The sequence below is a fragment of the Myodes glareolus genome, chromosome 20, assembly GCF_982192425.1.
Source record: "Myodes glareolus chromosome 20, mMyoGla1.1, whole genome shotgun sequence".
NCBI classification, from domain to species: Eukaryota; Metazoa; Chordata; class Mammalia; order Rodentia; family Cricetidae; genus Myodes; species Myodes glareolus.
Window position 1 is genome coordinate 6065772 of NC_142045.1, and position 21014 is coordinate 6086785.

At 44.9% G+C, this 21014-nt stretch overlaps 1 protein-coding gene across 6 annotated transcripts in view; it reads right to left on the reverse strand.

Moving 5' to 3' along the window:
- Positions 1-17283: 17283 nt before the first annotated feature.
- The window catches only part of Fbxw7 (F-box and WD repeat domain containing 7), a 143286-nt gene continuing 139555 nt past the window's right edge, over positions 17284-21014 (reverse strand). For all 6 annotated transcript variants that reach the window (XM_087899432.1, XM_085682532.2, XM_048424444.3 and 3 more), the window contains 2 exons: positions 20069-20279; positions 17284-19196 (listed from right to left, as the gene is read on the reverse strand). In XM_087899432.1, coding sequence (XP_087755558.1) covers positions 18928-19196; positions 20069-20279 — 480 coding nt within the window. In that variant the 3' untranslated portion in view covers positions 17284-18927. The remainder of the gene's footprint in view (positions 19197-20068; positions 20280-21014) is intronic.

Genomic DNA, 21014 nt, shown 5'->3' on the forward strand with positions numbered 1-21014 from the left:
TATCCACAAAATGGGATAGAGGCAATGGTCAGAACATGGTAGAACATAGATTAATAAAAATATGAGTTAATTTAAGATCTAAGAGCTAGTTAGAAACAAACCTAACTATCTGCTGAGCTTTCATAATTAATAAGAAGTCTCCATGTGTTTATTGGGGAGCTGGCTGGCAGGACAGAAAAAGTCTGCCTCCACTGAGCCACTGAAATGTGGAGAGGAAATTTGATTTCATTGTGTCTGACTCCACTGCCTGAGCTGAGCACTACTGTAATACCCTCTCCTCTTTCCAATAGGTACTCTCTTAAAATTTTATTATTTATTTGCTCTATGTGTCTTTTACATCATGTTTCCTGATCCCATTCATTTCCCTGTCCCTTCACATCTGCCCTCCACCCCTGCACACCTCCCAAATAAAACAAAGTCTAAGAGGAAAAAAGGAGAAAAACAATAAAATGAAGACAGGAAATCTCATCATGGAAGCTGTAGAGTGACACAGAGAGTCACGCCGTGAACCCTTTGTCCATACATCTTTACTTGCAAATGTTCATTGCAAAGAGACATTGGCTTGGTTTGGGGCCTCTAGTTTCTATTACCCTATCGATGCTGGGCCCTCACCAGGGTTCCTCCTGGATATCCTGTTGTTACTCTATGTTGGGGAGATCCTGAAGCTTTGGGTTTGCAGATCAGGTCCCTTCACATGCTCCAGAAGATCTTAGATGGGGTGCAAGATGGAGCCAGCCAAGTCATATCCTTGGGTCTGGATCTGGGCAGCTGTAGGGTTGGTCACCACTTAGAACTTCAGGACTAGCTCTGAACACCTGCATTAACACCTGTATTAACACCTGCATTAACACCTACAACTTCAGGGCTGGCTCTGGACACCTGCATTAACACCTGCATTAACACCTGCATTAACACCTGCATTAACACCTGCATTAAGGACCTACAACTTCAGGGCTGGCTCTGAACATCTGCATTAACACCTGCATTAACACCTACAACTTCAGGGCTGGCTCTGAACATCTGCATTAACACCTGCATTAACACCTACAACTTCAGGGCTGGCTCTGAACATCTGCATTAACACCTACAACTTCAGGGCTGGCTCTGAACATCTGCATTAACACCTGCATTAACACCTACAACTTCAGGGCTGGCTCTGAACATCTGCATTAACACCTACAACTTCAGGGCTGGCTCTGAACATCTGCATTAACACCTGCATTAACACCTACAACTTCAGGGCTGGCTCTGAACACCTGCATTAACACCTGCATTAACACCTACAACTTCAGGGCTGACTCTGCACATCTGCATTAACACCTGCATTAACACCTACAACTTCAGGGCTGGCTCTGAACATCTGCGTTATAGGGTTGATTCTCTCACTCTTCTGACCACAGGGTCAGCTCTGCCACCTGCCTCAGGCATTGATGGGCAGTAGGGAGGGCATCATTACACTTCCCATGCCACCATGAGACAGATTCGAAGTGGGAAGAGCTCTTCCATGTTTACAACTTTGGTGCTGGCTCACCCACACCTGTGCTACAGGGTTCGCTCTATTCTGCTGCCCTAAGAGATGCAGGGCCCTAACAGGTACTCTTGTGTGCCGGTTGCTTTTCTTATTGGTGCAACTAAATACCTTATGAGGAGTTTAAGAAAGAAAGGTTTATTCTGGCTTACAGTTTGAGGGAATATATACCTTTAACTTTTTTATTTTATGTATTTGTGTGTGTACATTTGTGTGTATATGTAGGTGTCCATAGTGGCAAGAAGAAGATATTGAATACCTTGGAATTGATATTACAGGTGAATTCTGGGAACTGAATTCTGGTTTGTGGAAGAGATGAATTTTGAGGTGCAGGATTTCTCACCTACAAGAAGTCTGATGGTGGTATTTTAATATTCAAATTTGAGTTAGAATATTAATTAAAAACCCTCATGTAATTTGCATTGGAAATCCAGCTCCATGAATTCTTTTGGGAACGAGAAACTTGGGCATAACAGCGCCAACCATCAGGAAGCAGAGAGTGAACAGGAAGTGAGGTTAGGCCATTAAACCTCAAGGCCCCGCCTCCAGGGATCCACTTCCTTCAGCAAAGTTCTGCCTCTGGAAAGTTCCACAACCTCGCCTAACTGCACCACAACCTGGGGAACAAGCATTCAAATACACAAACTACAGATTGTTCCACATCCAACAACGGTATAAAACTTTACACTGCTTTTTATCTACTACATTTCCCACCAAAGCCTACAGACAGACAGACAGAGCCATGTGGCCACGGGCTCCCCATACGGGTCAAGAAATGCTCCCAGCAAGACACAGAGAGCCCCTAAAGAAATCAGTTTTCTTTCGGGTCACTTTGGGTCTCCTGACTTTGAAGTGACTGGATAGATAAATTTGTACCTCTCTTAAAGATGAAAAATGGCACACTGTACTTTCTAAGTGTCCTTCTCAACTGAATTCTATTGGAAGAATCCACTTTTCTCCAGTAGCCAGGGCCTAAGACACACAAGGTTATCTGTGTCAAGCACTGGTTTAGCTGCTTGCTGAGTATGTGGACAGCTTACAAGCTGCTTGTGTCTTAGTGTCTTCAGTTGTAAGGAACAAGACTGGTTGGTTATAGTACCTACCTCACATTTTCTGAGAACACTGCATGGATAAGTTCATGTGAGGAGTCTTGACGTGGATAATCCTCCAAAAAATGTTGGACTGGGAGATAGCTCAGTGGGCAAGAATTCTTCCTGCACAAGCATGGCCTGAATTTAGAACCTCAGCATCCCCATAAGAAGCCAAACATGGGCTTGAGAGATAGCACAGTGGTTCAGAGCATGTACTGTTCTTCCAGAAGACCAGAGTTCAGTTTTCAGCATCCATATCAGGCAGCTCCTCCTCCAGGGAGATATGACCCCCTCTGGCCTCTGCAGGCTCCTGAATGCATGTGCACATACCCACACACATACACATAATAAAAATAAAATGGAGGGGAAGCTAGACACTGCTGCATGTGCCTGTGACCCCAATGTGGAGGGTGGCAGAGATAGGGGGTTGTTGGGCTTGCTGGACAGCAGCCTGTCTGATCAACAGTGAGCTCCAGGTTCAGGGAAAGACCCTGCCTCGGAGAATAAAGAGGAGACTGACCAAGCAGGACACCCATTTTTCTCTTCTGGCCTTCACATGTGTACATGGATGCTTGCACATCCCCACATATATACATGTGTACATACATGCACACAATTTTTTAATTTTTAAAAACGTAACTAATAATTCACTTGAATATTGGGTAACATATTTGAACAGAAAATCTCAACATAAGAAACTCAAATATCTGAGAAACACTTAAGAAATGTTCAATGTCCTTAGACATGAGGAAAATGCAAATTAAAACAACTTTGAGATTCCATCTTACACCTGTCACAATAACTCTTGCTTAAGAGGATATAGAGCAAAGGTAACACGCCTCCATTGCTGGTGGGAGTGCAAACTTGTACAGTCACTATGGAGATCAATATGGTGAGTTCTTAGAAAGTTGGGAATCAATCAACCACAAGACCCAGCTATACCACTTGGGCTTATACCTAAAGGACTCTCTATCCTACCACAAGACACATGTTCAAACTGTTCAATTCAGTTTTATTCATAATAACCAGCAACTGGAAACAACTTAGCTGTTCCTCAACAGAAGAATGGATAAACAGAATATGGTACATTTACACAATGGAGTGTTATCCAGCTGTTAAAAAAAATGACATCGTGAAATTCACTGGCAAATGGATGAAACTATAAAAAAAAATCATCCTGAGTGAGGTAACCCAGACCCAAAAAGACAAATATGATATGCACTCACTTATAGATGGATATTAGCTGTAAAGTAAAGAATAATCAAGCTACAGTCCATAGACTCAGAGAGGTTCTAAAGAGGAAGGGGTCGCAGGAATCTTCCTGGGAAGGGTTTACAGGTGGGCTGGAAGCAGGTAGGGACAGGTGGTGGGGATCAGGTAGGGGGAATGGGCTGGAGGGAGAGGGTATAGGGAGAGATGGGATTGAGGGGTTGCATGTTGGGGGTGGTTCAGAAACCTATTGCTGTGGAAACTCTCTGTGATTTCTGAAGGTTATACTAACAAGAACTCCCAGGAATGGGGGGTACAGAGTCTCAGCTGATCAGCTCTTGTCACCAAATGAGGCTTCCAGTACTGGAATTGGGTTCCATTCAATAGAGTTGTTGGCCAAGAGGGGGCCCATGGAGATTTCCTAACAACCCAGACTGTTGTAACAACAACAAAAGGTTGCTCTCTGCAAACTGACAGCAGGCCCCCATTGCCAAGGACAATACCCACACAATTCACTGAACAGACAGAAGCCGAGTTGGTGCCTGCATGGAGCCTTCAGCCCTATGTTCTAGTCTCTGGTGTGTGAAGGTACTCTGCAAATGGAAACCAACCCAGCCACAAAACCTTTATCTACAATCTGTCTGAAAAATATGCTAGGACAATGGTGGCACAGAACTTGTGGCCACCTAAGGCCCACTCCATACCCAACACTGGTTGGGTAACCAAGAACCAGAGACCAGAGAGCCGAGAAATCGAAGGTAAAACCAAACACAACTAGTCTTTGAAAAGGGGGGAAATCAATAAATGATTCCTAATGATATTCTGCTATACTCATAGATCAGCATCTTATCCACTCCTCCTCAGAGAGGCTTCCATGAGCAGTAGATACAGAGACACACAGTCAGACATTATGCTGAGGGGAGAGAGAGACAGAGAGAGAGAGACAGAGAGACAGAGACAGAGAGAGACACACAGACAGAGAGACAGAGAGAGAGAGAGACAGAGAGAGAGAGAGACAGAGAGAGAGAGAGAGACAGAGAGAGAGAGAGACTAAATTGGAGGTCTCCATCAAACCCCTTCCCTCAGAGCTCAGGGAATCCCATAGAAAAGGAGACAGAATATTGTAAGAGCCAAGGAGGATGGAGGACACCAGGAGAGCATGGCCCTCTAAATCAACCTTAGACTTACAATAGCAGGGCACCTATGAGCTCACAGAGAGTGAAGCAGCAGTAGGTACAGGGCCTACATGGGCCTACACCAGGTTCCCCCCCCTGTGTGTGTGTGTGTGTGTGTGTGTGTGTGTGTGTGTGTGTAAAGCTATTAGCTCAGTATTTTTACGGGACTTCTCCTGACTGTGAGAGCAAGTGGGTCTCCGACTCCTGTGCCTGCTCTGGGGACTCTTTTCCTCCAGTTGAGTTTCCATGTCAAACTTTAATATGATAGGTTTTGCTTCATCTGATTATATTTTATTTTGTCATGTTAAAAAAAAACGTGAGTATCTAGTACTAACAATGACTGGAACAGATAACATTACTGAGCACATCCATGAAATATGGGTGTTGTTCTTTTGGGTTTTGTTTTTTTCCAATATATTTTAGGGTAGCAGAACTAACTATACTGATGCTTCCCAATGAAGAACAAAGAGAAAAACCTACAACCTTGAGAACGCATTACAGATAGTTCAAAGAAGGGTCAGTGAGATGGATCAGGGGTAAGGGTGCTTGCCACCAAACCTGATGACTTGCATTCAATTCCTAGAACACACACACACACACACACACACACACACATACGTGCACGCACATGCACACACACACACAAACATGCACACACATGCACACATGCACACGTGCACACACGTGCACACACATGCACACACAGACACACACGCACACACACATGTTCACATGCACACACACACTCCAAAGCAGAGAGAAGGAGAGCAAGAACTAGAGCTAACCTCCATGCATCATGCATCCCCCGGTCCTGGCACCGTTTAAGTGAAGAATTTCTTGGCTAATAGTTGTGGTGGTGACCGTATGTGCTGAGCCTGACTCCTGAGCTACTTCTTGGATGCTAGCTGTGGATGGGCGATGCATGCTGAGCCTTGCTCCTCAGCTACCACCACAGGACTAAGAGGCAAACATGCCTTTCAAAAGGAAACACACTTTTATTTCCTGAGGGCCCTCTAATCAAGGCAAAAAGCTATTACTTGATCGCATAATTAACCTTAGGAATAGAAGTGTAAACAGCACAATTCATGAAGCTGTTAATTGGTCTTCCCTGCTACCAATATTAGCCCAAGTTGATCTGTTGTTCTCCTCTGCTGAGTATCTTAAGCAGCAAGTTTTCTCATTTGGGTTTCTCCAGCACAGCCAAGAGGGCAAAGAGAAAAGCACCGTATTTCCTGTGGTCTGAGAATATGGTGTAGATACGCGCTATTTGTTTCTCCTGGAGGAAGGAGGCCATTGGGTATATTTGGACCCGGCTCCAGTCTGCCCTTCTGTGTACTCACTAGCCATGGGTCCCCGGACGCAGGAGACCAAACCCCTGGGCAGCAGAAACAAAGCAGCCGGAAACGCTCATGTGCAGTCGGTCATGCCGCCCAGACGTGGAATCCTAGTCTTAGTTAGAACTGACTTATTTGCAACAATTCCTTGACTGAGGAGAAATTATTAGGGAATGTGTAGGCTTGGGGCCTACAGGTGGAATGCCTGTGTACACGCCAGTGTACATGTGTATGTCTAAAATAAGGAGTTGCTTTGGGCTTTGGGGAGTACAACACCAGAATCATTATGAGGTTGGTTGTTTGGGTTTTTTGGGTTGGTTTTTTAGGTTTATTTTCTATACATTTAGGGGTGTGTGTGTGTGTACCAGTGCCACTGGAGGCCAGAACAGGGGATCAGATCCCTTGGAGCAGGCATTGGAGAGCCGTGTGACATGGGTTCTAGGATCTGAGCTGCTGTCCTCATGACAGAGGGCAGGTGTCCTTCACTCCTGAGCCATCTCTCCAGGCCCACGAGTCCATGACATTTAAAGAATTGCACTTGGCCCAGATGTGGTGGTGTACACTTATAATCTAAACACCGAAGACACAGAGGCCTGGGTTCAAGGCCAACCTGGGAGACATAGCAAGGCCTCCAAAAAGAGAAGAAAGGGACAGAGGGAGGGGAGGAGTGAGGGGAAAGACGAGAAAAGAAAGGGGAGATAGTTGTATTCATAAAACAGGAGACATAAATTCAAATGCAAGACATGTCACAGCATCCCCTCCTTTTCCACAAGGCACACCCATGTGGGAACTTGGGTCAAGGTCCAGAGGTAGCAAATAACACTTAAGGGACTCTTCCATTGAAACCCTGACTGTGGAACCTAGTCATTTAGTTAAGTTAGACACTGAGTTCTCTAAGGGATGTTTTAGAAAAGAAAAAAAAAAAGCTGAGGTAGCAGCATGAGCCTTAATCTATTCACAGATGCTTTAAAGACACGAGTGGCGAGTGAGTCCTTGCTGATACTTCAGGAAATGAAGAAGCCGCCTGCTTCAGCAAACAGCCAATTTCAGTTGATAAGTAATGGTTACAAGGTTCTACGAAACAGACAAAATTGCTTGTGGTCTGTCTTTGCTCTGAAACCTGAAGTCATCTTGCTGTGTAAAAGTCTACGGCACTGTGCAGAAAGCCACAGTGAAGCATGCCCAGATGGATAGCCAGTGGCTACAGGACTCACAAAACCACAGAGCGCAGACAGGCAAGGTCTGTGGTTTAGGGCCTTTGGAGCAGCCTAGGGTGTGTGCAGAAGGATCAGGTGACAACTTTCTGTCTGTCATTTAGACTTTGGGATTTGGCCTGTAGGGCTGGGCTGTCCCCAGCTGGCCGTCTGCACTGGCCGCCACACCCGAGGGCCACACTGGCTCAGGGCTTCTAGAACCTTCAAGGAGACTAAGCCAGAGCAAATGAATTCACTCAAGGGACGGCTGTGACTATGCCCTTGCAAATGGAAGGTCAGTGGCGGGCCCACGGTACCAATGTCCACCCACTCATTTCTCCTGCCACTTCCTGGGGACAAAATGCCTTTGTGTCAGGAACTTGTGAATTTACTTTAAGGTGGTCACGCAGCTGCTATAGAGCCAGAGAACTCCTACCAACCCATGGCTTCTACTCTTTTACTCTGGCCTTGTGGAATTTTTGCCTTAGAGATGTTTTATTTTTTGTTGGGGGGGGAGGGGAAGCAGCAGAGTTATAAAAGTAGATACTCTAAACTTAGCTTTCCAGAAAAAAAATCAGTTCTTTACACTTTGCCAAAATGTTCTTCTCGATAGAGAAGACACCTTAAAACTCTTGGTAGGGAAATTGGGAACTACATACCACCATTAGAACTCCTGGGAAACGAGTTGGGGAGGAGGAGGGGTTCCCGTCCTTGAGGCTCCTCTTCAGGAAAGGCACACAAGCTGTCTACCTTTCTGCAGGTCCCCAAATCAATTCGGAATCTGAATCCAAAGTTCCAAGCTTGTGGAGGTAAGCATTCCAACTCCTGACTTCTGATATGAATTCATTGTTAGATATTAATAATGTCTAATGATGGTCAAGGAAGAATGAACTCTCTTTTTCCGTTCCTTCCTACTCGATTTTATCAAGATCATTAGTGTGTACATTCTATGGCTTTGTACAGATTGTATGTTCTAGGGTTAATTAATGCACTGTGGCTTTTTCATCCTTTCTGAATTACCATTTGCCTCAGTTTACCCATTGCATACCCCCTTCTACGTCAAACCTTTCTGTTTTCTAATAACATCTGAGCTTCTGAGCTTGGAGACGTTTCTTTTCTATGATGGTGGATGATCTGTTGTTTTCTTTTGAATTCTTGGGACCTTCCTTTAGGGGCCCTCCAGGCTCCCACTCAACTGCTTCTTAAGTCCACCATGCACCCACCTGCTGTCCTAGAATGCCCTTTGCTCCGCTTCTGAGTTGCCATCTATTTTCTGCATGACACATTTTTTTTTAAGTCGGTGTTCTATTGCTGTGAAGAGATACTGACCATAGCAGCTTTTATAAAGGGAAACATTTAACTGGGCCAGCTTATGGTTCAGAGGTTTAGTCCATTATCGTCATGTGGGAAGCATGGTGGCACGCAGGCAGATGTGGTGCTGAGAGTTCTACATCTGAATCCTCAGGTGTCGGGAAGAAGAGTGAGTCACTGGGCCCAGCTTGGGCTTTTGAAACCTCAAATGACACTTCTTCCAACAGAGCCACGCCTACTCTAACAAGGTCACATATCCCTTTCAAATAATGCCACTCCCTATGAGCCTACAGGGGCCATTTTCATCCAAACCAACACACACACACACACACACACACACACACACACACACACACGTTCTCAGCTCACGGTTTATTTTATCGTTTAGTTGAACCATCCCTTTATCAGAAAACATTCCAAGCCATGGCTGTCTGGGTCATTCCTGGTCTGAACATTTCTTTTCTTTTCTCTCTTGAAATGTTTTGGCTAAGTGTTGATTCCTAGCTTGAAAATAAATCACCTATGTAAGTGTGAATGAAGGTCTCTGCTACAATTGAGGAGTCTAAAGTTTCAAATCTTCCTCTTCCTCCTTGTCTTTTCACAGTGCTGGGGATGGATAACCAGGGGTCTCAGAGATCAGCTGTGGCTTCAGGCGCTTGGTGTCTGTCTTGTTCAAAGAACTGAAGCCACCCACAGGGGCCGCGGAGTAGTGAAGGGTTTTCTTCGGAAGCACAGCAGAAGCCCAGAGTGGCTGCACGTCATAGGGTCTGCCTGTCCTGTGCAATCACGAAGCTCAAGAGTGCCTTTCTGGCTTCCAGGAGGAAGCAGTTAGCTGCGAGGGTCAGGGTACAGCTAGTTTTCTGTTTTGATTGATAGGCTTAGGCTATGCAAGCCTTCCTTGGCATGTCTTCTTTCCCATGATGCATCTGCTCTTATCATATGCATATCCAATCATGCAAAGTATAATATGTAAATGTGGGGCTATCCCTACATGTTTAGAAGACATAATTTGCCTTACTGCACACGGACCTAACTAGTGAGTGTAGTCTGAACTGGTGCCCTGCCTCAAATGTCAGACTTCCAGGGTGTGTTCATAGGAAAAGGGAGTTACCAGGGGTTGCTAAGGAGCTGTAGGTTGTAGAGCCCAGTTACTTTATTTGTAGATGGGTTTGTGTGTTGCTTGATGCAGGTGTTGGGTGTTGGGTTGTCCCAGGTAACGAAGTTATCCCTGAAAGCTCCCTGCTTCAGATGGAACCCAGGGTTTTGTGCAGTCTGGTAAGCACCCTATCGACCCCATTATGTCTCCAACGTCCTCTTTTTAGCCCTGGTTTTTTCCTCTTTCAAAGGTATAGGGACTTCTCCTCAGCCCTTGTGCTCCAAGATTTCGTAGTGATGGATCACAGTATGACAGGTTCTCTCATTCATTTTTCAAAGGGGTCTCAGTGGTCCTTCCAATCAGCCTTCAATTTGGTTCATTTTCTTGTATTATTTTTGAATAATTCATTCTATCTTCTCTACTTTCTTTCCTGAAATTCCCACTATTCAGACAGTCAGCATCCCAGTCAATCCTAATCTTTTATATTTTCTCTTCTTTCATTTTCCCCCTTTAACTTTGAATTCTTTAGTTTTTACTTTAAAAAAAATTAAGGTTTTTAAATTTTTTCCTCCACATTTTAGTTTCCTTGAGCTCTTCTAAGAGTTATATTTTACTCCCTACTATATATAAGTGCAACGTTTTCCACTGTGAAGACAGTGTGGTTCTTTGTGTTTTAGATTTTGTATTATTTTGAATTCTGTATATGTGTAGGTGTAGGTGTGTATACACACACACACACACACACACACACACAGAGAGAGAGAGAGAGAGAGAGAGAGAGAGAGAGAGAGAGAGAGAGAGAGAGAATATAGGTGCCTACAGAGGCCAGAGGCATCAGGCTCCTTAGAGCTGGAGTTCCAGACAATTGTGAGCTAATGAGAATGCTGGAAACTAAATTTGGTCCTCTGCAAGAATAGTATGTGCTCTTAACCACGGAGTCATCTCTCTTCATATTACAGTTCTTATCAAGGCTTATTTTATATGGTGTTTTTGGAGGGGGAATTATTCTGTGAGATTACAATCTTTTATCAAATGCTCGGTGATCCTATCATATTTTAGAGACACTCAGAGACCAAGAAAGCTTGGCATAGTGGTGCATGCTTTTCAACTCCCACGTGGGCTGAGGTGGAAGTATCACAAGTTCAAGGACAGCCTGGGTTACTCTGTCTCAGGCAAAATAATAAACACAAAGCAACAAATATGTGCCAACAGGAAGCTGTGTTGATTGGGTGGGCCAACAGTTCTACTGGGGGACTCCTGCAAGTCCTTCAGCAAAAGGCAGATGCCAAAGCCTCCCACCCCATGTCAGGTTCAGCTTCCTGGCACATTTGGGGTGGAGTTTGGACATTGTGTCCTGGAAGTCTCACAGATGAGTACGTCTTAAATGGTGACCTGAAGTTGTCACCAAGACAATGTTATGACAGTGGCAGTGGTGATGACGGTTCCTGCGAAGTGAAGGCGTTCTTCATCACACACTTTGGCCTCCACACAGGTGGGACGGCATGTGCACACATCCCCAAAAATAATGTAACTTTTTAAAAATCTTCTAGAGTCACACAAAGTTGCCAAGATAGAATTTGAACTCAATCATCTCTCATTCCTGCTGATAATAACAATAACTGGCTGCTAATATGTATTGAAGATTCACTGGGTTTGCACTTACCTTCTGCATGGCCTGACCTCCTTATGTCTAAGAATGCAGAAGCTTGCTGTTCCTCTGTTCGGATGACTGAGTTTGGCACACTAGTAGACCAGTAGCATTTATTTTTTTAAATTCTTATATAATTGAAGTCTCTAACTTCTGTAGTCCCTTCCCCTGCCCAAGGACCTGAAAACAGACTTTCTTAAAAAGATTATTTTTACATTTATTGCATAGGGGGAGGTTTAAGGCATGCTAAAGTCAAAGGACAACTTGTGGGAGTCAGCTTTTATCTTCCACCATGTGGGTCCCCGGGCTTGATGACAAGCACCCTTACTGCTGACCCAGCTCACCTGCCCTAAAAGAGTGGTTGACTTTACCAACACAGTTTCCCCATTCTTCCTGTGGTTCCACTGTTGTGTGAATCTCACAGAACAAATTCTTCCTTGGCAACTCTTTTGTTTTTGCAGTTGGAAAAGGTGAGGGGATTCCATCTTGCAGCACTGGGAAACTAACGTGAGCGAGTTCTACAGTTCTCTCCGGTTGAATTAAGCTCTTTAAGGTTGTTTTTATGTCTTCCAAGTTGATAGGTCAAGAATGAGGATCACATTTTCTGGTATGGCGTGCGAGTGTGTGTGTGTATGGGCATATATATGATACACACCCTCATCTTCGTAAAAAGGCTCTGAGTGGATCTATTTAGTGAACCATGGTGCATATCCTTAATCCCAGCTCATAGAAAATGAAAGCAGGGAGAGCTTTGTGAATTCAAGGCTAGCCTGGACTACATAAAGTGTTTGTTCCATGTCATTTAGGGCTGCATAGTGAGACCTTAAAAAACAAATTGGGTCCCTAGAACCCCAAGACAAGTTTTTCCCCTCTTCTGTGTATTCTTGACAATAAAATAAGATTACCTGTAATAACTGTTTCATTGCACAGGTTATTTCAAAATACTCAGAACCGAAGTGTACAGAGGCCACTAGCTGCCAGAGTTATGTTTGTTGATAGCTCTCAAACTTGAGACAAATGGCTGAGGTAACAATTTAAGTAACAAAGCGGGCCGGCTGCCAGGTTGTCCCTGTATCCCTCAGTTCCGACCTGTTAAAGGGTTCTTCTGGCTGTCTTCCAGTGCCCTAAACTCCTCCAGCACAGGGGCTGGGCTGCCCTTCCCCCAGCTGCTCTTCTCTATTTAATCTAGTCATTTTGGCGGCATTGGCCCTTTAGTTCTCCTGGCTCCAGGTTCCCTCTCTTCTCTCCCCCTTTCTCACATGACCTGTCCCAGTCTGCGGGTCATGTCTACTCTGGACTCTCCCAGATACCTGTTCGTCTCCCTCATATCTACAATATAACTCCTCTCCGCCATGCCCAACTTTTAATTTTTCCATTCATACAACCCTTCGATGACAACTACATGTCAGGCGCTACACTAACTTGTCCTACATTGTGTCCTGTTGTCCTCACAATCCCCCCACCCACTTACAGAGGAGGAGTCTGCTAAAAGAGATTGGCCTAGTCACCTAAGGGGAGAGAGTTGCTGGGAGTTGTAGTTCTCCAGAGGGGCAGGGGTTGCTGGGAGTTGTAGTCCTCCTAGGGGGCAGAAGCCACACTGTAATGATATGGATTTCTAATACACATATCCGATGACTGCCTAGGTGTCTCAGAAGGAAAAGGTCCACGTTCTCAAGCCCTCTGAACTTTGTTGTATTGTTCTTATTCTAATGATCATTTTCGATCCAGTCTTGAGAAATCTTTTTACCCTGGTAAGCATCGGCTCTCCCAAATTGGGATCCAATCTTTACCACATGTGCTCTCAGTTGCGCCCTTACCTTTATTCACACGAGGCTCCGTTTGAGGTACATTTAAATCACCTTACTCTGTGGGGAGCCTACTCAGACTGACGAGCTTTTCCCGCTTACTATTTCGTATGAAGTGCAGAGGATTTAATGGATTCTATGGCTGCAATGTGAATGAGTCTTAAGGTCTACATAGCAACCGCCTCATACCGACGGGTGCTTAGCTGTTTCTTTTACAGGCTGTGAACTTCCTGGGAAAAAGGGCAAATTGGTAATATGTTTTTGTGGCCTATTACAGTTGAACCTTCGATTTGCAAGAGTCCAGGTAATTTTTCCTTGCAGAGCACGGCTGCCTATGTGAAACAAAGTCCAGAGACAACAGCAGAAGTAGATTTTGCCACAAGATGTTCTTCAGGAGAGAACCATCAAAACGTCTACTCAGTGGTTCCTTGTCCTTCTGGATCTTAGGAAGAATCAGACCTGACACAGAAATGCAGCTATTTTTATCCTCAGCTGCCAACGGGGGAGCTGCCAGGCTTCTGCAGCACGTTGTCCAGGAGCTGGATCTGGAATTCATTCCTACCTCACACTCTGGAGAGAGGTGTGCGCTGGCGCCTCCTGCCCCCCTGAAGAACCTTTGAGATTGCCTTTTGATAGTCTCCGGCGGCAAGACCTTCACTCCTTTGGGCCTCACTAGTACTGGGTGGCTAGTGAGACACGCTGGCTAGTCACAATGCCAGACCATGCTATGTTCGCTTACAATTGAAAGCAGTGATTAACAGAGCTGGGTGCAGGCCCCGTGGATCTAACAGCATCTAGCTTGTGGGCGGTAGTAAGCGCCAAAGTAAAAAAATATGTACCAACTTTTCAAACTGCCATATGGTGACTTAATGCAGGAATCCGGGAACATTGTGTGAACAACCACCTCTCACATCCAGTGGACAGCGATCCACCTCAGAGGACATGGGGGTCTCCTTGGTCACCAGGCCCTTTAGAAGCTTTCTGACTTTCGAGGCAGGCCTCTCCTGATCTTCCTACCTTCCGAGTACCGGGATCACATACAGGAGTCATCAAGATCAGTTCTTCTTTCTTTTGATGGATGAAGAAGGAAAAGGAACAGGGGGAAATGATATGATCTCCACACAGAAGAAATCCCATTTCCGGTAGTCTCTGTGTATGTAAAGGTGCTTGTATACATAATCTTCAAGGTTCGGTCAAAGCCAACTCAGAGAGCCCTTACTCCACCTCATTCATGTCTTGGCAACACAAAGCCACTTCACCCTGCGAGTTACGACATGGCGGCAGAACCGGATGCCCTGAGATATGGCAGGTTAGATCCTTCGTTGGCTGGTGAGCCAGAGAGAAAACAGGCTGCAGGCAGAATCTTTACTGGGGATGAGGCATGACTAACAGAAAGAAAAGGATTTAGGTCATCTGAGGGGAATATTGACTGAGAAAGACTTCCCAACTCTTCCATTTTCTAGGCAAGTGACCCAGAGGGCGGGAGGTACAGGGGCACCTGTCCCTGCTAAGCAAGTCCCAGGGACAAGGCTGCTAGGCAGGCTCTCTGATTGCTCCCGCTCTTCTGAAACCCTTATTTCACAAGGTGTGCTAGGCGCCTTAGGGAGAAGGGTCTAGAAAAGCCTGGTGTGGCTGAGCCTGGGAAGCTACTGGCGATTCCGCATCTACTGGAGACAGGCTCCGAGGAGGCATCTTCTGTTACTGTTTGTATCCTCCGAGTCATTCAAGGAAATGACATTATAATAAACTAGCTGGAGGACTGGAAAATGGCCTACGACTGCTGATACAAATAACTAGATGTCAATTGCATTTTGTGAAATTAAACAAATAGGTTAGAGCATTCGTGTAGCCCTTTGGTAGGCGCTAGCTGTTGCCGGTTAATGACAGAGCTGAGGCAACTGAGTCTGTTCGGGGGCTTCCCAGTCAAAATTATGAATTCTTTCAGTAAGGAACGGTACCCGGGTCCAGGATGCTCTTAGGCACATTCAACAGCATCCACCAGGCACCTGCGCTGGGCTCACTTCTGTCAAAATCTGAGCATTAGTTTTTGTTACGATGGCCATTACAAAAATGTAGTTACATAAAAAGCAGCAACTCCCAGCAGAAGTAAGAGAGTAGACAAACCTCAACTTTTTAACTGCAGTAACTCCTTAATTGCTTAAAAAAAAGAAAACCTATCATTTTTTTTTTCAGGAACAGATCTACTATAACACTTTTCTTCTCTTAAAAGAACAGGGTCTTATGTATCCCTAGCTGGGCTAGAACTTGCTAGAAATAAACTTGAACTTCTGATCCTGTTGTCTCAACTTCTGGAATGTGAGGACTGCAGGAACCAGAGTCGGTTCCACAGAGCTAGGGGTGGGACCCAGGGCTCTGCATGCCTACAACACTTAATGCCCGGGCAGACACAAAATCATTGTTCGGTGCTTATTATTATCATATTAATATTATTAGCATTTCATTTTTGTAAGATGGCAGACTCTGTGACTCCACTTGAAATAATAAAGTTGGTGTGAGAGAATGTATACACGTATATAAATATAAATTCTACATATATACCTACGCCACTTTCCTTATATACCTGAATGAGGCGCAAAACAATGATCAAATACAAAACATTACAATGACCTGGTTCTGTTATCTTAAGAACTCTATTTACTATTGTAGGTGTATGGTGGGGGCAGGTGTGGCATTCACACGACCTTTTGGGGACTGGTTTTCTCCTTCTGTCACGGGCAGACCTCGGGGAACCACGCCTGTGCAAAAAGCTACCGTGTCAGCCTGGAGAACATTCAGCAGTAACTTCCTTTCACTGAGTTTTATGTGCTGCCAAGACCTATGCTGCTCTGCAACGTCCTCACGTTGACCTTGGGTGCTCACTGTCCACATCTTAGAACATGAGGGCAGATGAGGTGGAACCCTCAAAGATCTCGTAGCTGACATCAGAGATGGGACGCCTGATTATCAGCAAAATCAGTGAGCATTTTCTTCTGTCATGTTTTAAAGGTGGGTGTTTTCTTCAGTTATACCAGTATAGCCTCATTTAGGTGACCCTTTGAAAATATGACATCACTAACGTGGACAGCAGGCATGGCTCTGAGCTGAGGCCGCCTTCTCAGAGCTGCACTCACAGCCCAGCCCGTCTGCACTGGGCCCGTGCTGTGGGATTCTCTCGTCTGCACTGGGCCCGTGCTGTGGGATTCTCTTGTCTGCACTGCACCCGTGCTGTGGGATTCTCTCGTCTGCACTGGGCCCGTGCTGTGGGATTCTCTCGTCTGCACTGTCACCCTCCCTACTGTTCTTATTGTGGAGTTTGCAGAGGCCTAGTAAACCAAAGAGTTTCAAGAACAGCGTGTAAGCCATTGCCTTTCCACGCTCCAGGTCACGTTTGACAGACTCCTAGCACTACTCCCGTGGCGGGACTCTGCCTTTGAGTAAGTCGGGCGCTATGGCTCTGAGAGTCTTGTTCTCCAAGAGGAAGGACTCCATGTTGATTTGAGATTGGTTGAGGTTAACACACACGCGCGCGCGCGCGCACACACACACACACAGAGCATGCACCTCCCAAACCTTGCGTTAGTTTACTAGAGTTTCACTAAAGGCAGCTGGAATTCGGTTTTTGAACACGGGCTGGGCAGAGCCATCACACACATCACCTACACAGCCACAGGCGCAGCTCTCAGGTCCATTGCTGAGGTGTGAAAGGAAGGAACCAGATGCCATGTTTACACGCCCAAAGCAAACACGGAGGCAAGTACGGTGGCGTGGCCTCGTTTCTATGTTGCTACAATGAAGGCAACACTAAGAAGCCAAAACCCGACTATTAAAATATTAGACAAATACTGTATGTTTATAATAAAACAGTATTATCTAAGTGGAAGAAACAGGCGCAGTAACATGAAAAAACACATTTTATTGCACTTAAGTTATAAGAAAATAAAATTTCTAAGTGAATCAAACCATAGACACAATCCCTTTAAAGGTTGTTTTCCTCCATCACGTCAGGGTGTTACATAACTAAAATTAACCAACTTGAATCTGATTGTTTAAAATCAGACTATAAATAAAACAAACAAAAAAATAAACAGGAGGAGGAAATAAAAGACTGCCTAGGATACAGTGTTAACCACTTTCACAGTTCAGCTTGAGTTACGGCTCCTGGTGAATGAGGCAGACGACCTGACTCCGCTCGCTCGCTCGCTCGCCGCGCTGGCCTGCTTGGACGCCATCACTACAGCGCGGGTGATCCTCTCGCGTCGGTTACTCAGAGCAGTGAAACTGTAACAGTTGTTTTCCCGAATACTGTAAGATGCTACGACGGACCAGCAACTTCCTTTATTCTGTATTCTATATATCTTTAAAATATCTTGTCAGTTTTACTATGTACGTTCATCCATTCACCACAGCCCTCAACAAAGAAGCTTCTCCGCAGAACAGGCACCTCAGGCTCTGTCCCAAGGAATGTGTTTTACTTTTGCCCAGATAACAGAAAATACGCTTTGCACACGCTCTCGAGTCTTTATTTGCAGGCAAACTTCACTCTTTAGTATCTGAAACTTTTGCATTCGCAGCCTCTTAGAGGCACAGATGGCTCAAGTTTCAGCGGCAAAAAGTCTTTTTTTCTGTAACCAAACTAGAGCAAATTTGGAATTCAGTCTGGGACTAAAACGTCACAGCAGAAAAAAAATAAAAAAAAATAATTTGTTTTTTCTTTCTTTCTTTCATTTAGCAGCATAAATAAGTTTGGCCACTGGAGTACAGTACAGGGCGGGACAACGACCCCACGCGTGGAGACCTACTTCTAGCACCAGCGTCGAGAACTAAATCCATCTCAGGACTCGGAACCCAGGACAACGCGACATGCGCACTGAAGAGGGGCTATGGAAGCAACAGGAAGAAGATTAACAGAGGCTAATACTGTGATTGATTGACATTGGCAATGGCTGGCAAAAACAAAACAAAGAAAAAAACCAACAAAAAAAAAATGGAAAAGAAAAAGAAAGCTTCATGGTAACTGTACAAAAGCAATTCACAGTAATTTCTTTCTGCTTCCCACTTCAGAAACACGACTTTGCTGCAGAAGCTCTGATGACACACGATTGGACATCACCGCCACTCCTTCCGAGGTGACGGAAACAACGTCTTGGTGAGGCTCTGCCCAACGACCACTGGAGAAGAAAATAAGGAATAATTGCACCTGGTTGGATTTAGAGAGTCTCGTTTTGCAAAGCTGCCCCTCATCAGAAGTGAAGCCTTCAGGTGGTGCGCCGCCGCCTCCCTCGGTTACGGCTCTGTCTCTTCAGCCCTTCTCACCTTCTTGTCTGTAGGTCTTTTCACTCTGTTGCCCCAAACCAACATCCTGCACCACTGAGTACAAGGGATTTTTTTCCTTTTCTTTTTTTTTTCTCTTTTTTCTTTTTTTCTTTTGTTTTTTTTTCCTTTTTGTTTTTTGTTTGTTTTTTTTTTGTTTTTTTGCGCAGGGGGAGGGCAGGAGTATATTGTCTACAGAGTTGGACAAGACTCATCTTGTCTGCTCTTCATTTCAGGTCCACATCGAAGTCCAGCACCAAGAGCTTGGTTTCTTCAGTCCCATTCCGACTGCCAACCGCACACACCAGCTTTGTATTGGAGGCTCTGATCCGCCACACAACTCCCCCGCTCCCCCCACTCTCCAATGTGACCAGATTTCGAATAAATTCACCCGTTTTCAAGTCCCAGAGTTTTACAGTTCCATCATCTGAGCTGGTAATTACGAAGTTCTTGTTGAACTGTAAACAGGTCACGGCACTCTGGTGCTTGTTGGGACCTGAGCAAAAGCACAGGGATTGAATTATCAGTTAGAACACATGAGAAACCTAACAGTTAAAAAGCTGCATATTTAGAAACCTTGCTGTAGTTTAAGACCAGCTTGAGGTAGAAAGCTCTGGGAACTATTTGTGGCGGAAGCCCCAACGCTCACGGCCTGACTCCCATGAGCCACCAGACACGCGTTGTTCTCGGGCTATGGCAGAGCTCTCCTGAGATGACGTAAGCAATGCAGTGTCACATTCTACTGCTGGAAGCACGGATGTGACACATCTGTCCGTCACTGTACCACTCTGCACTGACCAGTAGAGGAGAAAACAGAACTACACTACCCCCACATTCCCAGGAACAGTCACGTGATGCCTTCCAGATGGGCTCACTGAAAACAAACCAACCTTCTAAGCACAGCATCTAAATATAAAACAGTGAGTGAATCATGAAGAAGTCAATGGTGCTGTGCCTCCAAATCAACTTTCTCATGTGTCTCTTTATCTCAGGGGGAACCACTACTCCATCCCATCCCAACTAAAGCAGTTGGCTAAGTGGAGGCCAAAGTAATTTCCTATCAGAGATGCTTCAATTCAAAATATAATGATCAGACAAAAAGAAGAGTCGCTTCTGCGAGACCGCCAAGTCTTTCTTCTCATTGTTAAGGTTAAATAGAGTCGACTGAACAAGCAGGAAATGAGTAAGAATTTTCACATTAAAGACACAATTGAAGCCATTTCTCAAGGTGGTCTGGTTCTGAAAGGCACGCGTTTACAAAGTCATCAGGAGTACTCTGCGTGGGGTTAATCTCTGCTCTACACAGGTTCCCTCTTCAATAGCAATGACATTTCAGAAAGACACGGCTAAAGGAGAGTCAGCACTTACCCTGCAATGTTTGTAAACACTGTCCTGTTTTGATATCCCAGATTTTCACTGTAGAATCTGCATTCCCAGAGACAAGAATATTGTCCTTGAGTTCCATTCCACTTGTTAATGACTGGTGTCCTGTTAACGTGTGAATACAGTTCCCTGTCTCCACATCCCAGACTCGGATTGATGTATCGAGAGACCCACTCACCACATGGATGCCATCAAACTACAAGAGACACAACGTATTAGAACAGAAACATGGACTCTTTCCCCATCAGCTAGCTGGTAGACCTTACAATAGGGAGGGAGGTACAGCAACCTGTAAGACCAGAACAAAGAGCACACTAGGGTAAACTCGCAGCTGGGCTGATGTGCATGCCATCACATGTAAGTCTACAGATCACATCTCCAAAAACATTTTTCATAAATTCTCTTAAAAATAAGTAAACAAAACTGAATAAAACTGCCCAAAGTTCAAACAAGAGGTAGAAACAACTTCAAAAAGAAAACAAAGCACCTGAAATGAACAACATTCCTTTCAGACAACCTGGTCCCAGCTGAAAGCTACATCCTATGTATTCAGTAAGAAAGTCGTGCTTGGCTTGCCCAGAGGAAGCCAAAAGCCACGCTCATCAGCCCAAGGCATGGGAAGGAAGGGCCACAGCAAACTTCTGTGATGCTCAAAAGTAAATTCCATTAAAAACTGTAAGAAGAAGCTTTTACAAGAACTGACTGCTAATTAGGAAATATCCCCAAAGATGAATATGTCAGGAATCAGAAGAGGAGGCATTTTAGTAGCAAAAGCAAGCTACGCAGCCTCTCTTCTTCAGCTTCCCCAAATCACTAAAAGCCAATAAACACCTACCAATCCCCAGCAGGCATATATAATACCTGGCTATACATTCTGAGATCATTCTACAGTTCTGAGTACAGCACAAAGAACCAACAACAGTGGCAACCA